General features: G+C 41.6%; 1 protein-coding gene and 1 non-coding gene across 3 annotated transcripts; both read left to right on the top strand.

The window, feature by feature from the left end:
- The first annotated feature begins 1,019 nt into the window (after positions 1-1,019).
- On the top strand, positions 1,020-1,091 carry TRNAA-CGC (transfer RNA alanine (anticodon CGC)). The gene has a single exon. It is a non-coding gene; the product is annotated as a tRNA-Ala (tRNA).
- Positions 1,092-5,730: 4,639 nt separating this feature from the next.
- On the top strand, positions 5,731-26,995 carry LOC149359917 (uncharacterized). Of its 2 annotated transcripts, XM_089572038.1 has the most exons (6): positions 5,731-6,787; positions 8,396-8,497; positions 11,223-11,284; positions 16,213-16,358; positions 22,576-22,732; positions 25,594-26,995. In XM_089572038.1, exons 4-6 carry the CDS (start codon positions 16,294-16,296, stop codon positions 25,756-25,758), a joined length of 387 nt encoding a protein of 128 aa, XP_089428164.1. In that variant the 5' UTR covers positions 5,731-6,787; positions 8,396-8,497; positions 11,223-11,284; positions 16,213-16,293; the 3' UTR covers positions 25,759-26,995. The 2 variants fall into 2 exon arrangements, with proteins under 2 accessions (XP_089428164.1, XP_089428165.1); XM_089572039.1 differs by lacking the exon at positions 5,731-6,787 and having other exon boundaries at positions 8,331-8,497.
- The last annotated feature ends 251 nt before the right edge of the window (positions 26,996-27,246 follow it).

The raw sequence follows: 27,246 nt of genomic DNA, 5'->3' as shown, positions 1-27,246 counted from the left end.
GTCGGTGCCTACATTTCGCCTGAAGTCAAAGCGAACAATTAAGCCACATCAATCATGTACTGGGAACTTCCATTCCGCGTAATGAAAGTCTCAAACTTACTTGTCAGGGTCTTTAATCAAGATCTCGACACGCTTGATGAGAAGGCTGGTCTTCGTGTCGCCTCCCCTCGAGGGTCCGTGTCATCTCAGCGGAATACCTGCAGAGACCTTGCATTCCGTGTTGAAAGAGCCATGGAAGAGGTTCAATACATAAGCACTTACTTCTGCAACCACAAGGCCATGATAGTCGTGTTGAAATCAAAACCGCCGGCCTGAAAAAAAAGACGATAGTTACTGGAGTTCCGACATGGTTCAAATCTTTTAAAGACATGAAGAATGCACCATCATACACAACATAACAAAGTGGTTTCAAAGCATATTTAATGCGTCATTTAATGCGTATATATTTAATATATATATATATATATATATATATATATATATGAGAGAAGCCAACAGCCACAGAAACCAAGGGGCACAGGGGATTTTTTTTTAAATTTATTTGTTTATTTGGTGGTGTTGATCAATTTAGAATATTACTGAACATGTGATCGCTTAAAGCTAATTGATTAGAAAAGCTAATCAATTAGCTTTAAGCGATCACATGTTCAGTAATATTCTAAATTGATCAACACCACCAAATAAACAAATAAATTTAAAAAAAAATCCCCTGTGCCCCTTGGTTTCTGTGGCTGTTGGCTTCTCTCATATTTATAACGAGCCCCTCATTCCCCTTCCCTTGTTTGCTTAATTGCTTAGCGAGGGCCTCGGTTCTGGCAGCCTTGACGCCATAGGAAGCATAAGAGGGTTCTCACGCAGCTTCCACCCTCTCCGTTCGATGACGTTCTACGTCACACCTGCGGTAACTCAGGACGTTCTACGTCCGCCGCTTATGAACGTGGGTGGCGCTGATGAACACTCTCAAGGTTAGGTTACTTGTAAAAACATAAATACCCCCGAAAGCAGAAGATCTTACAGCCGTCGCCGTAGCTCAGAGGTAGAGCACCGGACGCGCAATTCGGAGGTCGTGGGTTCGGATCCCACCGGCGGCAGTGGTTGTTTTTTCTTCTGCTTTTCTAATCAATTAGCTTTAAGCGATCACATGTTCAGTAATATTCTAAATTGATCAACACCACCAAATAAACAAATAAATTTTAAAAAAAATCCCCTGTGCCCCTTGGTTTCTGTGGCTGTTGGCTTCTCTCATATTTATAACGAGCCCCTCATTCCCCTTCCCTTGTTTGCTTAATTGCTTAGCGAGGGCCTCGGTTCTGGCAGCCTTGACGCCATAGGAAGCATAAGTGGGTTCTCACGCAGCTTCCACCCTCTCCGTTCGATGACGTTCTACGTCACACCTGCGGTAACTCAGGACGTTCTACGTCCGCCGCTTATGAACGTGGGTGGCGCTGATGAACACTCTCAAGGTTAGGTTACTTGTAAAAACATAAATACCCCCGAAAGCAGAAGATCTTACAGCCGTCGCCGTAGCTCAGAGGTAGAGCACCGGACGCGTAATTCGGAGGTCATGGGTTCGGATCCCACCGGCGGCAGTGGTTGTTTTTTCTTCTGCTTTTCTAATCAATTAGCTTTAAGCGATCACATGTTCAGTAATATTCTAAATTGATCAACACCACCAAATAAACAAATAAATTTAAAAAAAATCCCCTGTGCCCCTTGGTTTCTGTGGCTGTTGGCTTCTCTCATATTTATAACGAGCCCCTCATTCCCCTTCCCTTGTTTATATATATATATATATATATATATATATATATATATATATATATATATATATATATATATATATATATATATATATATATATATATATATTTGCGCTAATGCTGTGTGCCAACTTGCCGGTAAGTCAACTGAATCCAAGGAGAATAGGGGAATGTTTTTATTAAATTTGGGTGTTGATCAATGGGAGATTAAGAGTGCAATTATTTTATCGCCTAAAGATGATTGATTAGAAAGCAGAAAAAAGAACCACATGCCACCGGTGGGATCCAAATCCTAAACCTCCGAATTTCGCGCCTGGTGCTCTACCAATTAAACTACGGTTATGGCAGTCCAATCTTTTGCTTTGGAGGGTATTTATGACGCCCGTAACCTAACCTTGAGAGTGTTCACCAGCGCCACTGTCGTCCGTAGTGGCGGACGTAGTACGTCCTGTATTACCGCCAGTGGTGCGTGGAACGTCCGCCACTCTCGTCCATAGTGGCGGACGTCGTACTTCCTGTATTACCGCAAGTGTGGCGTGGAACGTCCGCCACTATGGACGAGAGTGGCGTAGGGTGGCGCGCCACACTGATTGGTCAGCATGTATAGTGGCGTCACGCATGATGTCACTGCAACATGCCATTTTAACGCGCAGTGGTCCGAATGCAGTGACGCCACGAGTGACATCATAGTGACTTCACGCCCTCTTTGTCATAGAAGACGACGATATTATAAAGGATATCAATAATGCAGACGATGGCGAAAAAACGACACCATATTCACCATCGCAAATAGCTGTAGGTGAATCTGGTGTTAAGCAGTGGTGATAACCATGCTGTTAGTTTTTTTCTTTTGTCTTTCAGCAGTGTGAGCTACCTATCGGCATATCTTCAGCTTTATCGAACGGTTCGAACTGGCAATAAGCTCGTGCCCCCCTTCGAAATTTGAAGGTGTTTGCGACCTTCGAGTATCGTCCACGCTGCATGCATAGTAGCTAGGCGGATATATGGCGATCGGCTGTTATAAAAACACTAAGTTCGGCTACTATAAAAACAAACTCGCGTGCGTGCGTGCGTGCGTGCGTGTGCGCGCCTTCTGATCCTGCGTCGCGTTTTCGCTTATTTTTTTTCTTTTTGAAATATGAAACAACTCGCACAGCAATTCACGCGCTTAATTCTTGAGTTGTATCTAACTGTAATCGACTACCTTTTCGTAAGAGCAATGATGCTTATCAGCCTATCTTTTAACTCGAAATATTTTGAGCAGCTTTGCACCCAGTAACAGACCCTTTTCTTAGAGTCGTAAAATAGCATACACCCTTCGTAATTTTCAATGCAAAAAAAGATCTGAATATATCAGGCTTTGAGAAAATATGAAGTATCTCGCTATATCTGATTATATCTGCATAATTCCTGATGCAAACTCCCAATATCTGGACAGACCTGAAGGCTGTTCATATCTGTGAATTCATATCTATGAATAAGGTTGGAACCATTTTTCTAAATTATGTGCATGTACATGCAGACGAAATAGGTAAAATGTAAACTTATATGAAAGTATTTATTCAACTATAGTCGGATACAACTTAAGTCTGCAGTGAAGCTGCGCCCACAGTCAGCCTCCGCGCACAGAATTCCTCCACAACAAAAAAAATAGCCATTTGCTAAAAATTTTCGTGTTACGTAAACAAGGAGAATATTACCAGAAAAAAAAAATTATAAACTAGAATTTTGATGCCTGCCTTGTTTGGTGTAGTCATTCGTTTACTGTTGTGATTGACCATCGGAGTAATAGAGAACGCCGCTATATACTCTATAACGCTGCGAACAATGTTCCAGTGTAACCACCTGCTGTTTTTTTGTTTGTTTTTTAGGCTGTATCCTGCTGTACATCCTTCTGCGCACTTTTCCTTGCCCTGCTCGCTACGCATCTCGCTGGGTGTTGTGCCCAGCGACTGCAAGACCAACTTCTCGGAAAAACCCCAGTACCCTGTCATGGTCCTGAAATGTGCAGAAATTCAGAAAAGAAAACGAAAGAATCACACAAACAAAAGCGCAATAATGCCGCAAAATTCCTGCGTTCACGAATATATGCGATATTTTGCAGAATTAGATGACTTGAATATGCATTTTATGGTTTGCTACAAATTAACTAGAGAGGAAAAAAGGAAGTAAACGAGAAGAAAATGCGAAGAGGTGAAACAAATTAACTAGGATTTGAGCACTCTCCTGGTCATAAGCAAAGAATAGAATATCAATAAAAAAATACGGCAGCAATTCTGAAAAAGTAGTAGGATATATGTAACTCAAGCTTGGATTCGGTGCTGTCCAGGAGTAGACATCAAATATCGGTTATGTGCTTTCTTGTTCATACTGACGCGTAAGCCAATAGTATGTATGGGCCACTATGTAGTATTCAGCTACGACCGTTAAATAACCTAACTTAACCAGCCTCTCAACGCTGTTTTGGATGGCGGTGACGTTCAAGTTCAGTACAGTGTAGATAAGGTGATGCAAAAAACTGCGATTTGTTGTCATTACGGTTCTTAAAGGGACAGTGAGGTGAGCTCTATTAATATTTTTTTAAAGCAAAATCCGATAGTTCGGCATTTCATGGCTTTGTTGCCACTTGGCCGGCAGCGAAAGATGCATTTATTTCTAAGAAATTTGGATTCGAAATTGAAAAAGTTTTTCCCGCCGCTCTGATTCAAACTTGGGATTCTCTTATAACGACACAGGAATTAGTGATGTGAAACATGATGTGCATATGACGTAACGCACACTCCGTGATTTCTGGCGGCCAGTAGTGCGGCCTAGCAGCAGCCGAAAAGAAAACTACCGCCGGCCGCACGTTGAAGGCATCTCTCGGCTATTGCGGCCGTCGCTACCGTCACTTCGTGGTGACGTTAAGGTGACGCCATCTGGTGACGTTAAGGAGATTTGCGCATACATTGGCTGCGCCTCAGTGATTCATAAATTCTCGTGTCCTAGTGTTGCTACAACCATTGGCTCTAGCAACACTGTTTTGTCCTATGACGTCATCACGCTTGTACTTGCGAGTTTGGCCTGTGGCGGCGATACCTGTATTTTGGTTCTTGCTCTTTTCTACGTTACAAGAGCTTTGTTGTCAGTATGAGTGACGTTTTTGTAATCAGGAGCTGGTATTCTGTCGATACAAGCCAACTTCAATTTCTCCTCAGTGTCCATTTAAGACAGGCTGGCTTAAGAGTTGTAATAAACTAAAACGACGAAACAGCGATTATATTGCGATTAATCATGCCTCACGAGTTCAATACTGAGCTTTGAAGTCATGTTTGAAGTCCTGCCAACAGATTCTAACCACTCAAAATTCGTTTATTAAAACCGAAACCGAGAAAGGATGAGAGAATCATTATAAATTTTAGCCATCGTTGACCAATAGCGCGGAGTGATCCGTGTATAGAAAATAAATCACGAAATGTTTGAGTTACTACGCGCAGGCGACACTCGGAACACACCGTTCAGGGGCTTCTAGTACACTGTAGTTCAGGCGTTTTTCATGAAGCTCGCCTTGTGCTATCTTGTCTGTGCGTGCAACGAGCTTTGCGTTGCGAGGTATTAACGTATTGAAACGTGCCTCATTCTGGAGATCTGACTGGCTGAATGAATGAATAAAGCCTTTATTTCAAGGGAGGAACAGCTCGCGGCCGCTGGTTAAATGCGTTCACTTTCATCCATGCTTTCATCGAATGATCACGGCTAAGAAAATAGTGTAATAATAAAACACTACATTTACGATACCGGTTTTAAAGAATGGACTGCTGTTACTTTTGAAACTCAGAGTAAGTTTTGTTTTGGTACTTTTGCGAAAAATCATTATTTTTTCGGAGAGTTCTTGTTCAACTGCGACAGATGACAACAGTGACGTTCCACGCCGTAGCCATTCGTAATCATGCCGTAGCCTTGCCGTAGCCGGCAGCAGACGTCGGTCGGCGTGGTGGTAGTGGTGGTGGACGCGATACATGACATTAAAATACGTTTACAAACGTTTACGATTACATTGTTATGGTTCGAGAATGCGTACCCGTGTTGATGCTGTCTGTTTGTGCATACGGTGTTTATGTATTTAGGCCGAAGATCAAGCTGAGGAGGGTTATCGATCAGTGTGCTTTACCATGTTGACATGCAACGTTGTGTCCAGCCAGCTGGTCCAGCGCTTGCATGATTGTGTTTGTGCTGCTATGAACAACCGGCATAGGTGACAGATATCGTAGAGAGTCTACTGTTGCCACATTCCTTTCCTACAGAACTTCTGTCCGTCGTTTAGACTTTCGCGGGTGCTTTTGTCTGAAGTTCCACCGCATGTACTCTGCATTTATAATCTTAGAGGAAAAACACGAGACGAAGAAGGAGTAGACATAAAGTCTTTGACACACATTGGTTACTCCTATTACTTGCGTACTAGTAACTTTTTCATCAGCTACAGCGTTTGCTTGTAATGACCTGTTACTTTTAATGAGACCTTGTGTACAGTGTCAAAAAATTAAGTAGACTCTAATGTAAGTTCGAACTCTAGTTTAAAAAAAAAAAGCCCTTTGTGTTGAAAACTTTCCTATGGTGTTACTGCGAAGCTTGAAACATGAGCTTCAACAATTATAGTTGCATTTTTTTAGTGTTCTCATTCTTGTGCCCAGACCTCGACGCATGTGTGAGTAATTGAAGTGATAGAGTAACCTGTAACGTGAACTATTGTGATAACTGAGGCCTCTGGGAAGTAAAACATGATAAAGCTCAAAATAATTGTTCGGACATTGGATAACACTGTCTTGGCTATATTAACAGATATCATTAAGATATACAAGTTATTCTTTTGTGTCATAAATTGGCATGATTTCAAAAAACAAACCTTGATTTTGTTTCCTGCTTTGAATATTTCAGGGCGCCACGTATGCCACAACTTTATGCTCCGTGCTGCTGTCATTGTCATCGAAATGTGGTGTAAAGATTACAAGATATGCTGGTGCAAGAGAATAAGAAGACTGCAAGCAGTTGTGAAGATTCTCTTCAATTTTTTGCCCTTTCTGATGTTTGATGTTTTGTTGTCCTGGGTACTTTAGTTAAGGTCTACACCACTTTTATGCTGTCTTGAAGTTTGTGTTTGGCTTTACTTTCATGTTGATAAAGCTTCATGCAAAGAAATGTCCGACTGCAAGACAGTGTGATCGCTGATGCCAAACTCTATTGATGTTTTTGTGTACTGCATGTCATCTGAAACCAGGGCCTATGCACTGACCGGAATGTTATCTCTCCTCTACCATCCAGAAACCATTGTGTTTATTAGGAAATCGTGATATGTGCAACATATTTGTTGCATTTAGTGATCCACCACTTGAGATGATGGCAAAGTGTTGAAATTATGTGCTGGAAACAAAAACTTATTGTTTCTCAACTGATTCAGTTTATAGAAGACTTGTGGTATGTGTTTCTATAGCTGACATCTGTTTCTGATTTATAGTCAAGAGGGCGTGTTAATTTTATAGGAAAAGTTTGAATGATCTTTTTTCTGTTATTCATGCTTCAAGTGCTGACAGCTCTGTTTATTTTGGAATTTTTTAAAAGGTAAAGATGTGGCTTCTGATTACAGTTATATGATGCAGAAAAAACTGTGCCTGTTACTGTTTGACCATTCAGTGTTGCTTACAGAGCATTTTTGTTTAACTTAAAAATATGAATGAAACTTTAGTGCTTTCATGAACCATTCATGTGACATAATAATTGGTTGCATGTTGTTCTCATCATTTTGCCTTGTTCATGTTGGGATAATCAACAAACTATGACATTAGCTGAGCTAATATGACCAAATCAAGCCACAAGGCCAGATTCCATTTTTGTAAATGACAATTAAAACTTGTCTACCAAGGCTTTTACTTTGACATTACAGTTGACACCACCACACACATTGAGAACATGAAAAATGCAAGCGTTTTCATTGAAGTTACTTATTACAAAAATGACTAAGTGTGCGTGAAAGAATGTAGGTGCATTTTCCACATTCTGAATGCCATTTTCTAAAAGAAAATGAATAACATATTGTCTTTGGTGCCTTCTCAGGAGTATGTCATGGGAGGATTTCCATTCTAGATTTACTGATCCCGCACCTCACCGATCATTGGTCAGCCCATTTGCCATATTGATCAGCTTGGAATTAATGTGTTCATATAGTCAGGGCAAATTTATATGTCACTCTTGGAGGGATAACCTCATTTGAACTTCATAATTCTGGGACTTTTCCCACTCAAAAAAATGGTGTTCAGCATGGTTTTCCCATGTAGAATGTCTTGCTTGGAGGTGACAACCGCTAGTCATTATAAATCCTCCCTGGCATCCAGTGCTTTTTCATAATAGGCCCTAGATCGAAAGACAGCTAGTAAATAGGTACTGATTTATCCAAATGGCCACATGAAAAGTTTATTCTTATATTTTGTCGTTGTTTTCACTCTGATCTTGCTGCTTATATTGAAAAGCAGCTGCTCGTACAGCTCTTTATTACCTGATGGGGGTCACTGTGATAATTACTTCCGCCTCATAACTGCTCCTTATTCTGCCGAAGTTTCTCTATGCTTTCCTTGAACTGCCACACGGCTCTGTTATATTTGCAGAACCTATTCTGGAACTTGTACACACCATAAAACAGGAGCCGCTCTCCCACACTGACTCCAGTGAAGGTTGCGCCTCCGATGGCGATGACTCATTCAATAACGGTAAGTGATGTCGGTGAAAGGTCTGCTGCCCCATATGCTTTTTCTTTACAAGTATCCTTTCAATGGTACAAAATTTAGGATGGTGTGAATTCGCAGAGTGGCCTTGCCGAAGTGCACTGTGCACAACGTGTGGAGTTTGGGATATCTGAACACTCTTCCACGCCACTATAGATGATACAAATGTGAGAGCCATGACCACACCTATGAGCTTGAAGTGCTGCTTGCATCTCGCCAATGCCATGATTACCATTCACACAGTACAGCCCACGAGCAGTAGACAGTAAGACTCAGTCTGGGCGTCGCTAATGCCACAATTGGCAGTCATGTAGTATGCACCATGATCTGCAAGTGGTGGCATGCGACCATACGTAAATCAAATCAGCCGTGAACACATCTGCGTGAATGCATATGTATTGCTTCAGCATAAAGACTTTGTGCATTTTTGAGTGATATGAAGATGCTTCGCGACTCCATGATATTCGTATAACAGAGATTCTAATATAACTGGAAATTCACCTTAAGGACTCATGATGTCCTTTGCATTCTCATTAAATCTATCTGTTAGAACTATCTGTGCTCTCTGTGTGCTCAGTGTTAGCTGCTGGTGACATTGTTCTCATAAATTATGCCTGTGGCTAATTCTGGCAAGGCCTCTTGCTTGAACATTCTAGTTATTGTCCGCATAACTTGCTTCAACTCGGAAAGCTTTCTAGCATAACACTCTCTGCTTTGCACATGAAAGAAGCCAAAAGCCGGCTTTTTGACTAGAAATAATTTATCATATAATTGACGCAATCCAAAAAATGTGGCACATTTGCTCAGGCAAAGTGTTGTTTTTGCAGGATTTGCAAATAAGGCATCCTTTATCAAATAATACCACTTGGTAACATTCACAAAGCACAAAAATGGATGTAAGGTTTTTATTCCTTTTAATGGCATTTCATACGAAACTTGTATTCCTTTGTCTGGTTTAAATATATAGTATGCTCATATAAGTAAGCGAGGTATTAATTGTTTGTACATGGTGTACACTGTCATTGTGGGCATTTTTCTGGAATTGTAAGCTGTTCAGATAAAAGGGTGTAAGAATTTTATCTTCCTTCCTGTGATCATGCTGTTATTCTTCTCGCACTGCTTACTGATTGGCACCAAAATTCATGCGTTAGCTTCTTCCATTCAAGACACTCATTCTGCTGTAGTCAGCATGCTTTAATATGTTCACGACCAGTTAATTTCTTGGCTTTAATGACTACACTTTTGATTGCAAGATGAAATGGTAGATGTTTATAGGTTGCCCTTGGTTTCCATTAATCTTCTATCATCACTTTTTACATCGATTGTGGTCAAGGATCCTCACAGTCACCTGCAGATTTTTATGCAGGAAAACAAACTTAATTTAAACTGTAAATGTAAAGTGCATTTAAACCATTTGAGTCAAAATGCAATAGCAATACATGTATAGCCACATGTATAAAGGAATCTTCGAGGTGCCGCAGCAGCTTATGTGGACACATTGTACAGGCTGGCAGTAGTACCATTTTGCATCATTACTGTTGCCTTTGTCTCGCCAAATTTTTGCATAAGCTCCTGGCTTTTGCTTCCAGCTTGTTGTGTTTTTTGTTGCTTTTTCCTGTGTGTAATGTCATTTCTAAACATACTTTCCCAGCTTTCTACATACAGTTTATGCGGCGAGAATAGTAAGTCTGCAAGTCCAGACTACGGTAGAATCTCAATAATAGTAACATGCTAGATACGAATTTGGAAATTTTCTGGCTGGAGTGCATTGTGCTGAATGGGCAGAATTTCCGATGTTCCAAACAATTTCGCACCACTACATGTAATACGAACATGCAAGCCGCGACTGCTTCGTTGAGCACTAAGCATGACTCGCACATCGCTGAGGTCACATTCGCCTGTCGTGCTGTACGCACCACGATAGCCAGCTGTGGCCACGTGCCTGTAAATAAATCCTATCAGCCATGAACAGATCTGCGTTAATGCATTTCCAGTTCTTCTGCATACAGAGTTTGTTATGATATGATATGATGACATGAATTTTATCTCAATCCCACCAGATGCATATCATCGAGATTCTGTTGTATTAGCCGGAGCTGTTCAGTGCGAATTTAATAATACAGACTTAAAAGGTAGGCCTTAACGTGACTTTTGATAGTAATCGCTACCATTTCTTCTCATCCTACTGAGATGAAGACAATAAAATTAAACAGCATGCAGATTTTGTACTTGTGTCACCTCGAGCTCGAATGGCAGGTTATTCCAAGTGATTAGGTGACACTTGGGAGACTCGGATGGCAATTTTGTTTTTGTAATCTCCTTCAAGTATGCTGCGTATCGTGCAAAAGCACAGTCAAAAACATTTTCTTTTCATTGTATTCCTAGAGAAAGTCACAAGGAATGGCTTTGGTTCATCACTGTGCCATTACAGCCTGTGAGCAGAGCATTCCTCCAAGTGCAGTGGAATATTGCATCGCATAAAATCACTTACAGATTATCAGCATGCATGTAGATAAAATAAATGCATGAGTGAAAATGCAAATCCAACATGAGCCGCAGTATTCTCGATCTCGCAAAATGTGCTGGTTTAAGTTAAGACAGTTATGATCGCTTTTAAATTGTCTTAAAGTTACTGTGTGACAGTACCCTGCCATAGCTAAGTGCTTAGTGAAGCTGAGTGGCCTTCATGTTTTCTCTGAAATGTTTTCAGGTTCCGACACAGAGTTCATACCCGATACGGCAGACCAGGAGTACAGAGAACAGCTTGATGCAGTAAGAACGTTTCCTTTCATTCGTCATCAAAGTAATGCTCAATGGGGACGAGGCACTTGGCTTGTCATATGTACTTCTCCCCTTGCATTTGCATACATTAGGCAATATGCACTTATTAACCTAACCCAGTAACAAGTTTGGCGTCTACACCATCTCATTTTAATGTCTGTGTAATGAACAGCATATGAATAATGGTAGCGAAGGGTACGTTTTCAAGTCATGCGCCTTTTTTTTTTTTTTTGCAGTGGGTGGTGAGCAGTGAAAAGCCCTAATGGGCATAAAAGAAGTGACACTGCATTAAGATTACATTTGCAAATGTAATACCATCAAATAAAAAATAGCCACCAGGGGAAGTGCATGCAATGACAGGAGACGGTGGTATACTGACTGTTCTTTGTTCTGAAAATGAAGTGGCAATAAAATGAACTGTAGAGCATGATTTGCACTATGTGCCTGTGTTAGTGCTACAAGGGGCCTCAGGAGTGGTGCAGAGGAACTTTTACTTTCCACTCATTAGTCTGTGCAGGCATGATCGAACCCCAACATGCTCGCAGCATTTGCAGGCCTTGCCCACTATGGTGGAAAGCAGAGCCTCATTTCCCATTACTGATCTCCTTGAGCTTATGCCATTGTTGCTCATTATGTGTGTTTTCTTCTCTTTATGAGACCACGCACTTAATTGTATTTGTATTTGCTTTAGGTATCTGTTGTGTTGGGTTTACTGCTGCATAAGCATCTCAGGCTATCATGCGCCAAACACAAAGGTGCTTTAGGTGCAGATCAGTCTTCTGTTATCCTGGCTGTGGTTGGTTAGACTTTCGGCTTAAGTTATCACAAAGAATGTCAGCGCATTTATTTCAAAACTGCTGGCTACTACTTTTTCTTTTTTTTTCTTGAAGTACTACTGGTATATTAGCCTATTCCAGTGCCATAATGGAAAGTAGTAGACGTTGAGATTAGAGAAAAATAGGGTACCAGGATGTATACAGCTTTTACAGCTGTAGGTGTAGGACTGCTTGACCAAGCAAGACTGAAATACGGCTTGGCTGTTAATGTGGCTTAAGGCTAATCCACTTTCTTCCCCCGTCAGAAATGGAGCCTCTTTCCTTTAAAGGTGTAAGGATGGTGCACTTGCATAGTTGTGTGCCTTTTCTTGAATCATGGTTAAGGTGTAGATCATTTCTTTTCCTCATTTGTGTTTTGCTTTCCAAATTATTACTGTGTTTTCATATCTGTAAACAGTTATCAGCTTGCAATCCATGCTATGTATTTCATGTTGTTAATGTCTTCCATGTTGTTTATTTTGCAAGCATGCAGTGAAATCAAATGTGAAGCGCCGTCAGTGTCATTTTACACTCAGCAAAAGGTGGAACCTTAACCCCTTTGTTAAAGGGGCTCGAAACACCTTCTGAGGAGAGCATTAATCACTGCTTTGTGTTGTCATAAACACCTGAGCCAAATGATACACTTCTACCCGTAGTAGGAAACCCACAATCACGCTCGAAAGTCGGCAAGCCCTTTCCGGCAAGCAAGCTTGTCTTACTTGCGCCCTCCTCTGTCGCACCGCTCCTGTGTGTACCAGTTCAGAGATAGATATTGGTTAGATTACTTCAGATGTCAGGAAGCTACCATGGCTGTGGCCAATAAGCAGCATAGTTCTGGGAGGTCGGTAAGTGTCGCCCCCTGGCGGTGGGGCCGGCGGTGTAGCACAGCCCTTCAACATGCAAAAAGTGACAGGAGGAGAGGAAAAGGAGAGATGCTGAAATTCAAATTTTGACTACAGATAACTCAGCTTCTACAAAGCGCACCAAAAACATTTTAGGTGGAGGATATTCGTGAAGCGGTGTCCTTTAGCATCACAGGCATATCGCAACTTTGGTAGAGCCCCTTTCAGAGTCCCTTTAAGGGTTCTGGGTGACCTCAGCTTGTCACGAGCGATCATCTTTCTTAGCTTCTGTTAGTCTCACCTTGTCATGAGTATTTCTCTACTTTCTGAACGGCTTTTGATGAGCAGAGGCTGTCAAAGAGCATTTTTTCATTTACAGCATAGATGGCAATGGCCATCCTGTTATGATTTTATTGAGTAAGATTTTTCACACTAGATGGTAGCAGGCGTTTCTTGTGTGCCAAGGTCACCCTGTTTGCATGAGATTTTCCTATGCTTTCAAACAAATAAACAAACAGAAAGAAGAAGGCAGAGCATCGCATTTGGAACACCGCCTGCAACTTTCCGATGACATCACCATCAAGTATTCAGGGAATGCCGGCTCCAAGAAGAAAAGGCGGCCTAGATGTCTTCTGAATGTGAAGCGGCTTACTGAGCGACACTTCCCGTCACACATCCCACCCACAGAGAAAAAGCAAGAACCGACAAGGCGTTGCGTTGTCTGCTACATGAAAAGAGACAGCAACGGGAAGAGCATTCGCAAAGAAACAAGAACCTGGTGTAGGTGGTGCGGGAAGGCCATGTGTGGAGTGTCGTGTTTTGAGCGCTACCACACTCTTGGTAGTCTCGAGTAGTCTGGACACCATCAGTGGAAGAACTGTGCATTTCAAAACAATTGATTCCACTACTGATGTTAAAACTAACCTTCTTTTGTCAGAGTTCCAGGAGTAAAGTGGGCAACACATTATAGCAGATAACAATTATTCTTTGCCGTAAAATGTTTCCAAAGATATTTTTGAGTTTTGAACATGATGAAACATTTCGAGGCATTTAAAAAAATGAGCTGTTATGGTACCATTATACTTTTTTAAATTAGTCTTCAAGAGGTTATTCACAAAGGCCAACCTGTAAGCTTTTCTTCAACAACTTTTTTTTTGTTTCTCTTGACACTACTCCATCTGCATGAAAAAGTACCTTTATCTGAGTTATCCTTCTTGACTAATACTTGGACCATTTCCCGTCCTTTAAAGTCGTCAAAGCTTGATTCTAAGCTAATGTTTTCATGCGTAGAACTGAATGCAATGTCTGTGTACTTCTGTGCATGTGTATGTCTGTGTATTTCCCTTTGAAGTTAAATCTTGATGTACTTTACATTCATTTCAGAGTCGCATTAAACAGCATTTTATGAGGAAATTAGCTGATGCCTAATGAACTAATTAGAGAGCTTTTACTTCACTGCATTTGGCTATTTCCTTTCTAATGCTATTTTGAAAATTTGATCAATGTACTGTTGTTATCACTGTTTGATGCATTTTGTGTCATCTTGTAATGTGCTTATTGCTAAAAGGCTCCCCGCAGTTTTCACTTTGGGACCTCTGAGTGTTATGCGTATTATATGACCTATACCCTTGTATATTCTATGTTGAATAAACTTCATTGATTGATTGAACAAGCAGTTTTGGACAGCTTCCAAATTGGAAACGACTGATTTGATACCAGGGTTCCAGCTCTAGCAGCATATTCTAATTCTGAGTGGACCGGATTTATATAAAGCAATGATGACATGTATAGTGATTTTATACTGAATACTAGTGAGCAATATAGAATGAAAGTCATCAAGGCAATGTTTAATGCTAGACATGCGTTATGAAATAACCCTTCCAACTTTCCAATTACTGTGAATACAACCTGCCTTGAGAGACTAATCTAACAGTTCAGTAGGGATCATGGAACTACTTATCTTTACACTAATCAAGAATTTAGAATTACTGTTACCAACGTGACTGGAGAAGGAAACCTTAAGGTTTTTATTATTCTCAAAATGCCAGTTTTGTCAAAGTGAATTGGATCCATGGTAAGAGTATAACAAATAGAACAGCCAGGATAGTTAAGGCAAAGAACGTCTGATGTGTTATCTTGCTGTATAAATGGTTTCATTTCCCTTTCGTGACTTTATTTCTCTTTACGCTTTTGTTGTGTGTGTGTGTTTTCTTGTTTGTTCTTTTTTTTTTAATTCTTTTTTTCCCCACCAATGTGAGTCATGATGAATGTACTACTCCCCCCCCCTTATGTAATACCCCCTCCCAGGGGCCTTTAAGGGTCTAATAAATGATGATGATGATGATGATTGCTGGTTAAAGTCGTAACAGAAGCACTGGTGATGACAACATATTTATTAAATAGTAACAAAATGCTATCAGAAGATATTGGTAGTATTGTTTCATAACTACACCGCAAACGATAGGACAGAGATGAAGAAGGGACACCACACAGCGCTGTGTGGTATCCCTTCTTCATCACTGTCCTGTCGTTTGCGCTGTAGTTATGGATCATCGAAAACACCAACTCGCCCAACAAATGCTTTTGGTAGTATTGTCAAAGGTTGTTTCTTCTTCTCTGCATTCCAAAATTATTTAGAATTGCCAATCAACATAGAAGGCAACGTGTTAAAAGAATCAGTTCCTAGAAATTTTTACCCCTATTTTATACTCTGCATCTGTAGAAAAGTAGGTCTCCCATCATTGCGAATTCATCAACTTTGTCAAGCAAAATAAACGCTTTTTCTTGATGGGTTGTCTCTTTATAGTGTTCACCATGGTGATTGCATATTAAATGTGAAAGGTTTTAGTGGTGCAAATGCATTATTAGCAAGACATTCAACAGCAACGGTATCAAACAGTTTCCTTTTATTGTTAGTAGATTGCTGTGAAAACCTGGGTAAGTATAATAATTAAAAAAGAAAGAGCTAGTTCACAATTAATGGTGTTGAGGTTAGCCCATTTGTAATCGCTAATGTGTTTAGTTCGATTGAGCCAACTACAACAAGAAACATTCGCATTGCAATGCAGCAAGGAATGATCAATAAAAGCAGCTATATACAAAATGGAAGAAGGAAGAGATTGGAATAAAAAAATATTTTTCAGCGCCATATTCACAAAGCCAAAACCTGAGCACCGTTTCAAGATTCTTTTTTGTGCCACGAAAGTGTGAAAAACCAGCATTCAGGCTCACTAATATTTGTGTGTCTCTTGCCTTTGCACAGGCGAACCTCCGAAATTGGTCTCCAAATGGCCTGTTTCCAAAGCTTTCACCGTGCCTTCAGCCTCTCCTGTATGGTGCCTCTATGTCAGCAAAAAGGCACAAGGTCCTTTCAAGCACGCTGCGTGAGGAAATCATCCAGTTCCTGAAGTGAGTGTAATGCCACACTAGGTTTTGTTGCTGCTCTTGGCCAGCCTTTAGGACCGTAAAGTTTCTCAAAATTACCTACAGGAAAAAGTGGCACCACCATCTATGTGAGTTTCTTAAAGGGGCCCAGAAACACAATCTTAGTTAACTGTTTTGCCTGTTGATTGCATACAGTGAGTTATAATGGTGCTATTAGCATCGGTAATACCGCGTACATTCCGTTTTTTAATATTTTAATGTCCTCCCAAAAACAACTTCATGGCTCTGATGGTGTCGCCACACAGTGGCAGGTTTTTAGCAGCGGATATGACATCACCTGGCGCGAGCTTGATGACCGGACAAACAGTAAATATCCTGCAAATTGGGTGAATAAATAGAGACACATTTTGTCAGCTGTCTGCGTTTTATATTAGATCAACAAAAACAATTTGTTTGTCTTAGATAAAAGCCCTGCAGAGCAAGTAAAATAAAAATACACCACCAGGGGCGCTCTGGCATGGAAACGACGCTGCCAGAGCAGGCAACCATGGAGTACAAACTTCCGCGATGTGCTCTGGCTGGCTGTTTTGATTGGTTGCGCCAGGTGCCGTCATTGGGAGAGCGAAATAGGAGTGGGAAGCCCCGCCAAAATCGAGTTGAGGGCAGCATTTTGTTTGCTTGTATTTTGAAATTTCTTCACTGAATAATTCCCGTTCCTGTGCATCGATTCCTGTAATTCTTTTTAAGTCAGCATCTGTGTGACATAAAGAACCCACCTGAAGTATAGCCGGTATTCCCCCAGGCAGTGTTTCGCAGCCCCTTTAAAAATAGTGCTTCGTCCACCAAGGGCACGCCGGTAAGTTGAGGTTTTGCATGCAGCTTGGCTAGTGTTGGGCCAAAAACATGGATTCTGCTGTGGAGTCGGTAGCAGTGCTACGATACACTCCCCTGTGCACAGATTAAATTATTTAACCCATTAGGGACCAAGAAAGATCTAACGGAAGGATTGTCTTCATTTTTAGCACATAATTCCTCCTTATAAAGAAAAACATATTACTGAAATTTCGGCGCAATTGCTTTAAGCGTTCCAATGTTACACAGGTGTACTTTGCATAGCACATGTGGCTACTTCACTCCACTCCTACCTGGTGGCGTGAATTTTGTTAATATGTCCGTGATTTTTACTCGGGATGATATAATAGTTCTTGCAGGCCCTCATGAATCTTTTCTTGCTATACTGGCACTGTAGTTCCTTTCAAATACGCATCAGACACGATGAGCCGCAGTGTGTGCGAACCACTGGTTGCAGCGTGTCAAGGCGTACGTAATGACGAGTAACGTTCTTACCAAAGCAGAAGTAGTGAGCAGGTTCTGTCTAGCAGTTTGGTACATTGTTCAGGCATTCACAATTGCAAAGTTGAGCTTTCATGTCAACATCCACCCCCCTTTTTGTTCTTCATGCCGATGTAGTAGTTGATGGCTTGATCCGAACAATTGACACCAGCCATACCACTGTTTTAAAAGGAAAGGGGTTTTGGCTTACAGAAGTCTTGCTTTTTGTATGCTCCACTGCTTTACAAAACATGTAGGCTCAATGCTGTAAGAGTTGCAGGCCATAGTGACTACACTGTTGTTCCTAGACTTCAATAAAGGCACGTCACCTACAATATTGAAGCAAGAACCAATTTTTCCTGCCTGCTTCCATTCCATTGCTTTCTTTGGACCGAGTGGACACTTCCTAAACCAGTCTTAGCGAACAGTTCCAGTAACCCGAAATTCCTCCCGGCGGAGCGCTACAAGATTGTCTTCACTGGTAAAAAAAAATGCCAAAAAAGATTAAAGGGCCATTAAGCGTTGCAATCACCTAAGGCAATGACAGGACAACACGCGCTTCCAAAAGATTCTTTTCCGAACTCTAGGACTTTCCACAGTAGGTGTGAAATTCACAACAGTAACCGTCTGCTCTGCAGAACATCTAGTCCTTATAAACCAAAAGTTTATTATAACCAATTAAAATCACAGCATCTTCATAATCAGGATAGCTTGCGACAAGTACAGGCAGTCTTTGAGGCCTCGCTGAGCAGACAAAGTGGCTTTTTTCCGAAAAATTGCAAGGAACCATAAAATATATGACCTGAAATAGATAGGTGCTGTTGTGCACACAGGAAGACCCGGCGTACTATAGAAAGTACAGCAACATACATTTCATCATAGAGCAAAAAAAAAAAAAGCCAAAGGTGTAGACATTCAAACCATCCATTGTTTACTTCAGTCTTTTGTGCTGCTCTGTACTTGAAACTCGCATAACGTGCATAAAAGCGGCTGCGAGAAATTTATAAGCCAGCAACTACCGCTGCATTTCGTGGGAAACAAACATCCTGAAGTTTCACCGTGGAAAGATGACATACTGAGGAGAGGAATCGAGCCTTCTTAGTTAAGGGGCGTCGCATGGTCCCCTGGTGAAAGAGTGACCTACTTGAAAAGAAAAATTCAATCTTTGATGCAGAAATCATAAAAAATTTAACTTTACTTTTAAAAGTACGCTGGGTGCTAATGGGTTAATACTGCGTTTTATTGAGCGCCCGTTCATGGGTTGAGACACATCACCGCCATCAGTGAAACCGAGCCAAACCATAAATAAGCAAATAAAAATAAACATTGCCGTGACTGGGATTCGAACCCGCAGCACTACGAACAAATCAGTGTTGCTGGCCACTGCACGAGAGCACTAGGCTATCGCTGCAGCCAAGCGCGCCGTGTGTTAAACTGCAACGCACTCTCGTGCTATGTGTTACACATAGTCGTCGTCTTCTACTAATACTGCTATCAAACTGATACACACATTCTCACACGCTGTGCTCTGTACATCTTCTTCTTCAACTAATACTACTATCGAATTAATATCGTCTCCAGATGTGCCGACAATCCAGCAAAACAAAACAATGATCTTACAGAGCCTAAAACACTGACAGAGCTGTGCTCAAATTTCGTACTGAGGAGAACTGTAATCATCCTCAGAATTTTTTTCACTCTTCAATAAATTTAATGTGAGTAAAAGTTGGATGTTGGGCTGGTATGGAAACTTTTGCAGCATTTCTTTGACGTTTACCTTGAGAAGAGTTGTATTATTATGGCTGCGTCCACATTTCATGCCCAACAATAGCCAAGTCAAATAACAAGCCTCGTCTTCCCGGCATACCTCTGCCTCTCCACGGTTGATGAACTACCATAGCGCCATTTTTTCCTCTAGTTAATATTGAGAACCCTTGTTCAGGACATAGCATGGAGGGTCCAGAAAGTTGTTTGCTGTCTATTTCTAATTCCTTGAAAATTACTTCTTAATCTCAGTTGACTGAATGTTATTTCTGTCTCCTGACATAAAATCTCACTTAGGTTTCTTTGACGTTTTTTGCAACTCAACTCCATTAGTACCCAGGAGAGGGGCCAGACAAAATCTGATAAAACATATGCCCATTATGGAGTGTTGAATATTGTATGTTGCGATATCCAGGGAGGGAATCTTGAGTCTTTTCGAAGAACACTGCCATATATGTGTAGGTTTTTGTGGCTTTCTGGATTAGTCTTCCATGTTAATTTGTGAAGGCATTTGAACAATGTTTCTACTGGCACGTGCTTGTTTTAACCTAACCTAAATGTTGACATCCTGCCTCTGCTGTTCACTGGAATTCAGTGGTTTAGCATGACAATTTCTTGTGGTCGTATGATAGCCATGAAAGTGCCACGATTATTGCCCTCTTTCAGCACAGACTGCAGTGCTTCGTAGCTGGAAGCTAGCTTAGTTTGCTCTCATGTTGTCAAGTTGTGCTGTTTTTTGAAGTGCTGCCATATATCTGGTCAGAGTTACACTGGTTACACTCACCCAATCATTCATCACTCAGTCATCACTCACTTATCTTTTTGTACGCTTGTGTACGCATACTCACACAAAGTGCAAACTGTAGCTGTGCATGAAATATTGCAGGAATGGGGATATGAACGGCACGTGCATCAACAACTTTCAGTGGATTCCAAAAATTAGGCATGGGATTTAAATACTGTAAAGTTGTAATGCATGCTACCCTCAGGATTAATCTGTTTTCCTTCCCGGGCTGTTTTACCAATTGAGGTGACAAAAACGAGGGTCATCACTCATGCATGTGTGTTGTGGTCTCCTCCGGCAGTTGGACTAATGAGGTGCGAACCAAGCTATGGGTTTCAGGGATATTGCGTCTGGTGCAGTACCGTATGTGGAAAGGTTAGGCGTTCATCTACCAGAACACCCAGAAATGTGGAATTGATGAGGGCTGTGATTGACGAAAATTTCTGACTGCTAGCGGCAGAACTAGAATACGACCTTGGTATTTGATGAACTGTGATTTCTGACTTTTTGAGCTTGCTGGCTTGATATACTCATGAACTTCTAAGAGAGGAGTGGAAAGGATTTTCTACTGTCCTGCCCTCAAAATGCTGGAAGCTGGTAGTGATCAGCTTGAACAGAGCTAGAGGATGAAACTTGGGTAAGTAGCTGCAAACCCAGAATGAGAATTTAATCCATCTGGTAGAAATCACAGTGGTCATCATGCTGGGATAAATAATGAGTCCTTATGTTCCACAGGCAAGGGGGCAGCTAAGATGCACGCTGTAGTGAAGGGCTCTGGACTGGTTTTGAATGTCTGTAGATTTTTAACGTGCACCAGAATATCAAAAACACTCTCACGTGTAGTCAAGAGCGGACGTTATCATGAAATACAATGGGTACAAGCTTTCCCCTGCCTGATGCTCGGCTTTTTTAGGGTGAAATGTTTGGGAAATGGGCCTTTGATCCCATCCTGAGTGAAAAACACTGAGTGAAAGAAAAACCCTGTTCCATGGCACCCTGTGGCCACAGATTCCCTTGCGTTTTAAAAAGCAATCATTATCATCATCATCATGCTTAACTGTAATCAGACAGTTTTAGTGTATGTAGCATCCACTTGAGTTTCGGCATCTAAAACTGTTATGGCACAGTGATATACGCTTCATCAACAACAGTTGTAGTGAACCATGGCTACCGCTTTAACCACGTGGTGCAAAACCATGTAGCAACATCTAGTTACAATACTAGCTCAAAGCATACCATTGGCAATGCGGAGGGAGCATTGCTTTTCGTCGAAGGGTGCACGAGAGCGTAAGCAATAATAAAATATGACGAAACACTTTTCAAAGAAAGAACAATGTGCATGTAACAGTACCTATAGTCATACTTTACCAGAATGTGGTTACATGCTGGGGATACATCTTTAATAGCAATACTTCACCACAGAATGGCACTTCCATGTGTTTTATGCGATTTCTAATTCCAAATTAAAGTTGCAAATCCTCATTTCTTCGGTATTACAGTGCCTGGTCCTCTCAATATAAGGAAAGCTTTTTTCACCTCCGACATAGTCTCATAGCATGTTGTGGTCACATGTCGGTCCTTCTTCTAATGTACAGCTCATACTTTTAGTCAAGCAAGGGTAAGCTGATAGTGCCTTGTATTGGTGCAGTCTTCATGTCGTGGGTTCGGTCCCCACCATGCTGGCCGCAATTCAATAAAGGCAAAACATAAAAACGCCTGTGTGCTGTGCAATGTCAGTGCATGCTAAAGAAATCCAAGTGGCCTAAAATAATCGAGAGCCCCCCATTACAGCGTCCCTCAGATCCCATGTGTTGCTTCAGCATGCCAAACTCCACAATTCATCGTGGTGGAGCAGCGCAAAGGACGGGACACAAGAAACAAGGAAGGACGTACACAGGCACTGACTATCAACTGAATTTTTATTACGAAATACAGAGAATATATAGCAATCATGAGGGGGTGGAACATAGACAAGAAGGTTGCTCGGTCACCGGAATCCAGAAGACAGTCACGTCAGTAGATAAAGTATATTGGTAAATGTGGTGGCGGTGAATTCTCTTTATCTCTTTATCGTCTTTCACCGCCACTACATTTACCAATATACTTTATCTACTGACGTGACTGTCTTCTGGATTCCGGTGACCGAGCAACCTTTTTATCTATGTTCCACCCCCTCATGATTGCTATATATTCTGTGTATTTCGTAATAAAAATTCAGTTTATAGTCAGCGCCTGTGTACGTCCTTCCTTGTTTCTTGTGTCCCGTCCTTTGCGCTGCTCCACCACGATGCAACAGCACCAACCAGCCCAGCAACTTGCTCTTCTGAACTCCACAATTCAGTTCATTTCGCATGTGTGCAGCGATCACGGACTGATCCGGAGCGAGAACAGAACGGCCAATCGTTGGGCATACTACGCACTGGGCCGATCCTTGGCTGTACGATATCCCTGCATGGCCTGGGAATGCGCCAAGCCAGGCACCAAAATGCAGACCGGGAAGAAGAAAAAGAACTGCTGGGTGAGTGGCAGAACGCATTTCAGTTTTTGTGCAAAGTGAAAAAAATCCAAAGCTGTCTGCACTACAGACAGGAGCTTGCCATCGTCATATCTGTCAGCCGGTGTGACGCATCACAAGAACTTGGCTCATATTCTGTTGCATATATATAGGGTTGTTCGTTTTCGGGTAAAACCCGATTTTACCCGATTTTTTCACCCCGAACGTGTTCCTAAAATATCGGGTAAAACCCGATTTTTCCCGATTTCTGAAACTACTGTGCCCATGGAATTGCTGTGCCTCCAGTCTCAGACAAAGAAGAAAACCAGTTGACATTGTGGAAACTGGGAGCCGTACTCGATCCATTCCAGAAGCGGCTGCTGAGTCAGTCGTTTGATGACTACCGACCTCTATTTATTACCGTGATGGACGATGTAGGCTCGCTTTGCGAGGAGTTTAACCAGTACTTGCTGGAAGCAAGCCCCACAAATGAAGGTGTTGAAGTGATGGGCTATTGGAACGACGCAACTGTGCGTTACCCAAAGCTAGCAAATGCAGCGTTGTCATTGTTGTGCCTAGCTAGTGGTAGCTGTGACGCTCAGCGAACGTTCTCTCAGCTAAGGTACCTGCAGAGACCAGACAGGTCTCGGATGGAAATCGAGATGTTGCGCATGCAGATGATTATGTATGTTAATAAGGACGTGTCGAACGTCGATGACCAGCCCTCGGGAATAAAATGTTTCTTTTCTCAAAACTGACCATTGCCTCTCACTGCAGGTAATAATTAATTACCAAAGAAACGCCAAATTTTGCCATACTTTCTTGAAAGCAGCCCAAAATATAGCCCCAATCGTTACCCACCGGTTACAGCAAATCGAATAAATTATTACCTTGCAAATTTAACCCGATAAAACCCGAATTTCGGAGATTTTCTACGAAATACCCGATTTTTCCCCTATTATCAAGCCAAAAAATAACGCCCGATTTTTACCCCCCGAATTTGAAAAAATATAAAACCCGAAAACGAATAACCCTACATATATACAGGCATATCACCTAGGGCTGTAGGCAGTTTTTAAAAATAAACTTTTTGACTAAGATTTTTTTTTTTTGGTGCAGCATTTTCAGCAGTGTTGTGCATCAGAATAAAAGTAAGTTGTGATAACTAGCAGGCTGGTTAACTAATATTGAATAGTAACTTTTTAACTATTACTACTAGGCTCCTTATATATTGAGAGGCTTGTAGACCTCTGCAAGTAATATCCATATCAGTTTTTAGGATTTTCGAAAACTCTATTCTCATGGATCTGCAGCACAAGGAATTTCATCCTAAAATCCCCTGTGCCCCTTGGTTTCTGTGGCTGTTGGCTTCTTTCATATTTATAACGAGCCCCTCATTCCCCTTCTCTTGTTTACTCAATTGCTTAGCGAGGGCCTCGGTTCTGGCAGCCTTGACGCTATAGGAAGAGGGTTCTCACGCAGCTTCCACCCTCTCCGTTCGATGGCGTTCTACGTCACACCTGCGGTAACTCAGGACGTTCCACGTCCGCCGCTTATGAACTTGGGTGGCGCTGATGAACACTCTCAAGGTTAGGTTACTCGTAAACATAAATACCCCCGAAAGCAGAAGAATTGACAGCCGTCGCCATAGCTCAGCGGTAGAGCACCGGACGCGTAATTCGGAGGTCGTGGGTTCGGATCCCACCGGTGGCATGTGGTTGTTTTTTCTTCTGCTTTTCTAATCAATTAGCTTTAAGCGATAACATATTCAGTAATATTCTAAATTGATCAACACCACAAAATAAATAAATTAATTAAAAATCCCCTGTGCCCCTTGGTTTCTGTGGCTGTTGGCTTCTTTCATATTTATAACGAGCCCCTCATTCCCCTTCTCTTGTTTACTTAAGGAATTTCAGGGTCACACATGAGCGAAAGCGAAACTGAGTGGCCAGAAAGAGCGCTACTAACGCCTACAAGTGCGTATCACATATTGGCAAGCCCGTCACACACTCTCTGCTTGCTTGCTGTTCCCAATCGGGCACTGCAAAAGGAGCATGTGACATTCATGCTGCCATGCTATATGAGGCCGCAAAATTGCGAAAATTCTATGATAGACAGCAAAATAAGTTGAGTTGTCAAAACAATCACACATGACAGTAAACACTTAGCAAAGCTTTGGGGCAAACTGCTGTTTTTACCATAAATCTACCTTCGATTCTTACAAATATAGGGAGAGCAGGAAATGTTCATCATTTCTCAGCCATTTGTGGCAAACTGGAAGGGCAGCTGGGACATTGAAAGTTGACATGAGATATATGGAACTTGTTTTGTTCTTTTGTTCTCTTGTGAGAACTGCAATTACATCGTATTTTCCGGCTCTTTGAGGGCATGAACCATCAATAGTTTCTGGTCCAGGAGGTAACTGAAAGCCAAGTCTAATCTCTTTTGATGCATGCTTTGTCAGTGCATTTTCACTGATGATGATAATGAAGCTAACAATAATTGGCAGAAGAAGCATTCAGATTTCATCTTCCAAAGGTTTTATTTCTGGCTGTGTCTTCCTGGAGTCATCTGTATCTATGTGCAGGTAATAATGAAGATTAAAGATATTGAATTTATAAGAAAATGAACTTCTTTCTCACTACTTTTCAGCTAATAACTGGTTTTCCAGGTTCAAAGCTGTTCTGTTACTCAAAAGTTGTTAGCTATGACTTGATAGTTTTCTTTCAAATTTACTTTAATTGTATGACGCTGCTCCAGTACTTGAACTGTATGTGCCATGCTGCTTCATTGTCTTGATTTGGCATGAATGATTTAGGTGATGTAAAAAAAAAAATAGCAACGCAGTCAACTTGGTTTGTCCTCTTTCCCGCTTTGAATCACAGGGCGTCTTCATTCGTCGCCTCAGTGTTTGCAGAAACACCCAGAAGTGGAGGATGCTGCGAAAGCTGCAGGATGCAAACAATACTCCAACTACATCAGCTACACCATTCACACCGACTACAATGGCCACCTCTATTTCAGAGACAGCTAGCATTAATCAAGAATGAAAATCGGAATGCATTGGGTATCTTGCCAATAGTGTGGCAGTGTGTGGGTGTGTCTCGTATTGAATAACGGATGTTTAACGGGTGATATATTTCTGGTTAATACTGGATATTTTTTACACCAGACCTGGTGCTGATTTTTCTCTCATGTGGGGTTGTTGGAAAAAGATGCCCTGCCATACTGTGTAGAAACTATTTTCTGTTGTGTAGTAACTTAGCCCATTCCTTCTTACAATTTCTGCAATGTGTTGTGCTGACAAAAATGGAAGCACAGCTGTTATGCCTGGTACACGCAAGTGTCAGGTGCTGCTGCTACCTAACGTATGGTGCAGTGTTTAGCTGTCGACAGCTTTTATGCTGGTGAGTCAGCGTCTTGTAGAAACGTTTTTACTGCAGGGAAGTTGGAAATGATGATATTGCTGAACCTGGGACATATGGCGTTTCACATCATAACTTCTTTGCGTGTTGTTTTTAACTCCAATTATTAATGTTACTTAGAAACAGTCTGGCTGGCAGTTAATTTTGGGCTGTCCAGTTCATCCTCTCTTAAACATCACTGTGTTGTTTCTGTGAACCAACACAAATAAAAAAGCATTGTTTTTTCTTTTGTGCTTTACCTGCCCCTAAGGAAAAAATTTGTGAGTTTGTTTACATGTTAAAGCTACACTTTGGCTTTGAAAACCACTTTGAATTTCTTGATTGCTCACCATATCTCGGTGGCATTATGCTTCCACCAAAGTGTGGCTGCCATCTTGAGTCAAAGCCGCACAGTCACATTATTTTTAGTCCGCTGGCACGTACAATGGCCATTCCCTGCATTTAATCATTGTGTGTTTGTGTTTGTCTCAAGCCAGTTTTGTGGCAAGCTCCTCACCTGTCCAGGTTTATATTCATATAGGTATACCTGTTCAGTTCGTCAAACAGGTCTTTGCGTGCTTTGTATGTTAACAAGTAGGGTTTTTTTTTCTTTTTTCCCTTTGCTGCCAGTACCTGTGTTTTCCCAATGTTAATACTGTGTCACTATTGTATAATGTTGTTTTGTTTTCTCTTGTACCTGCTCATTATTGTATACCCATTATCACGTCGTGCAATTGCCTTTTGTCTTAAAAGCCTTGCTGTCAAGCTGCTGCCAAGCGAAAGGGGGCTGCGGCTGGGTCAAGCTGTCTCTCACAGCTTTTTCTGCGCCTCCACTATCTGTATCTTTACAAGGCAGAAATAAAAAATTTGAATTTGATGTATATATATAAACATGCACACGTGCGCACACACGCACGCACGCACACATGCACACACTAGGACAACTAGGGGGCCCTACTTCTGAGCATACAACTGCAGCTTTGACTCAAGATGCTAATATGTAACTAACATGTACTCGGCAGGCACTGAGCACGTCTGGGGCAGGGCGTCTATTCAGGACGTATTGTGATGGGGCAGAGAGCTGAAACCAGCCAGGCCGATCAGCTTCTCCTCCTCTACGCTCTCCATTTCCTC

Source organism: Amblyomma mixtum, chromosome 2 (assembly GCF_055824585.1).
Source record: "Amblyomma mixtum isolate Tamu chromosome 2, ASM5582458v1, whole genome shotgun sequence".
In the NCBI taxonomy this organism is placed as follows: domain Eukaryota; kingdom Metazoa; phylum Arthropoda; class Arachnida; order Ixodida; family Ixodidae; genus Amblyomma; species Amblyomma mixtum.
The sequence above is the reverse complement of the archived record's forward strand: the minus strand, read 5'-3'. Positions and strand labels throughout refer to the sequence as shown.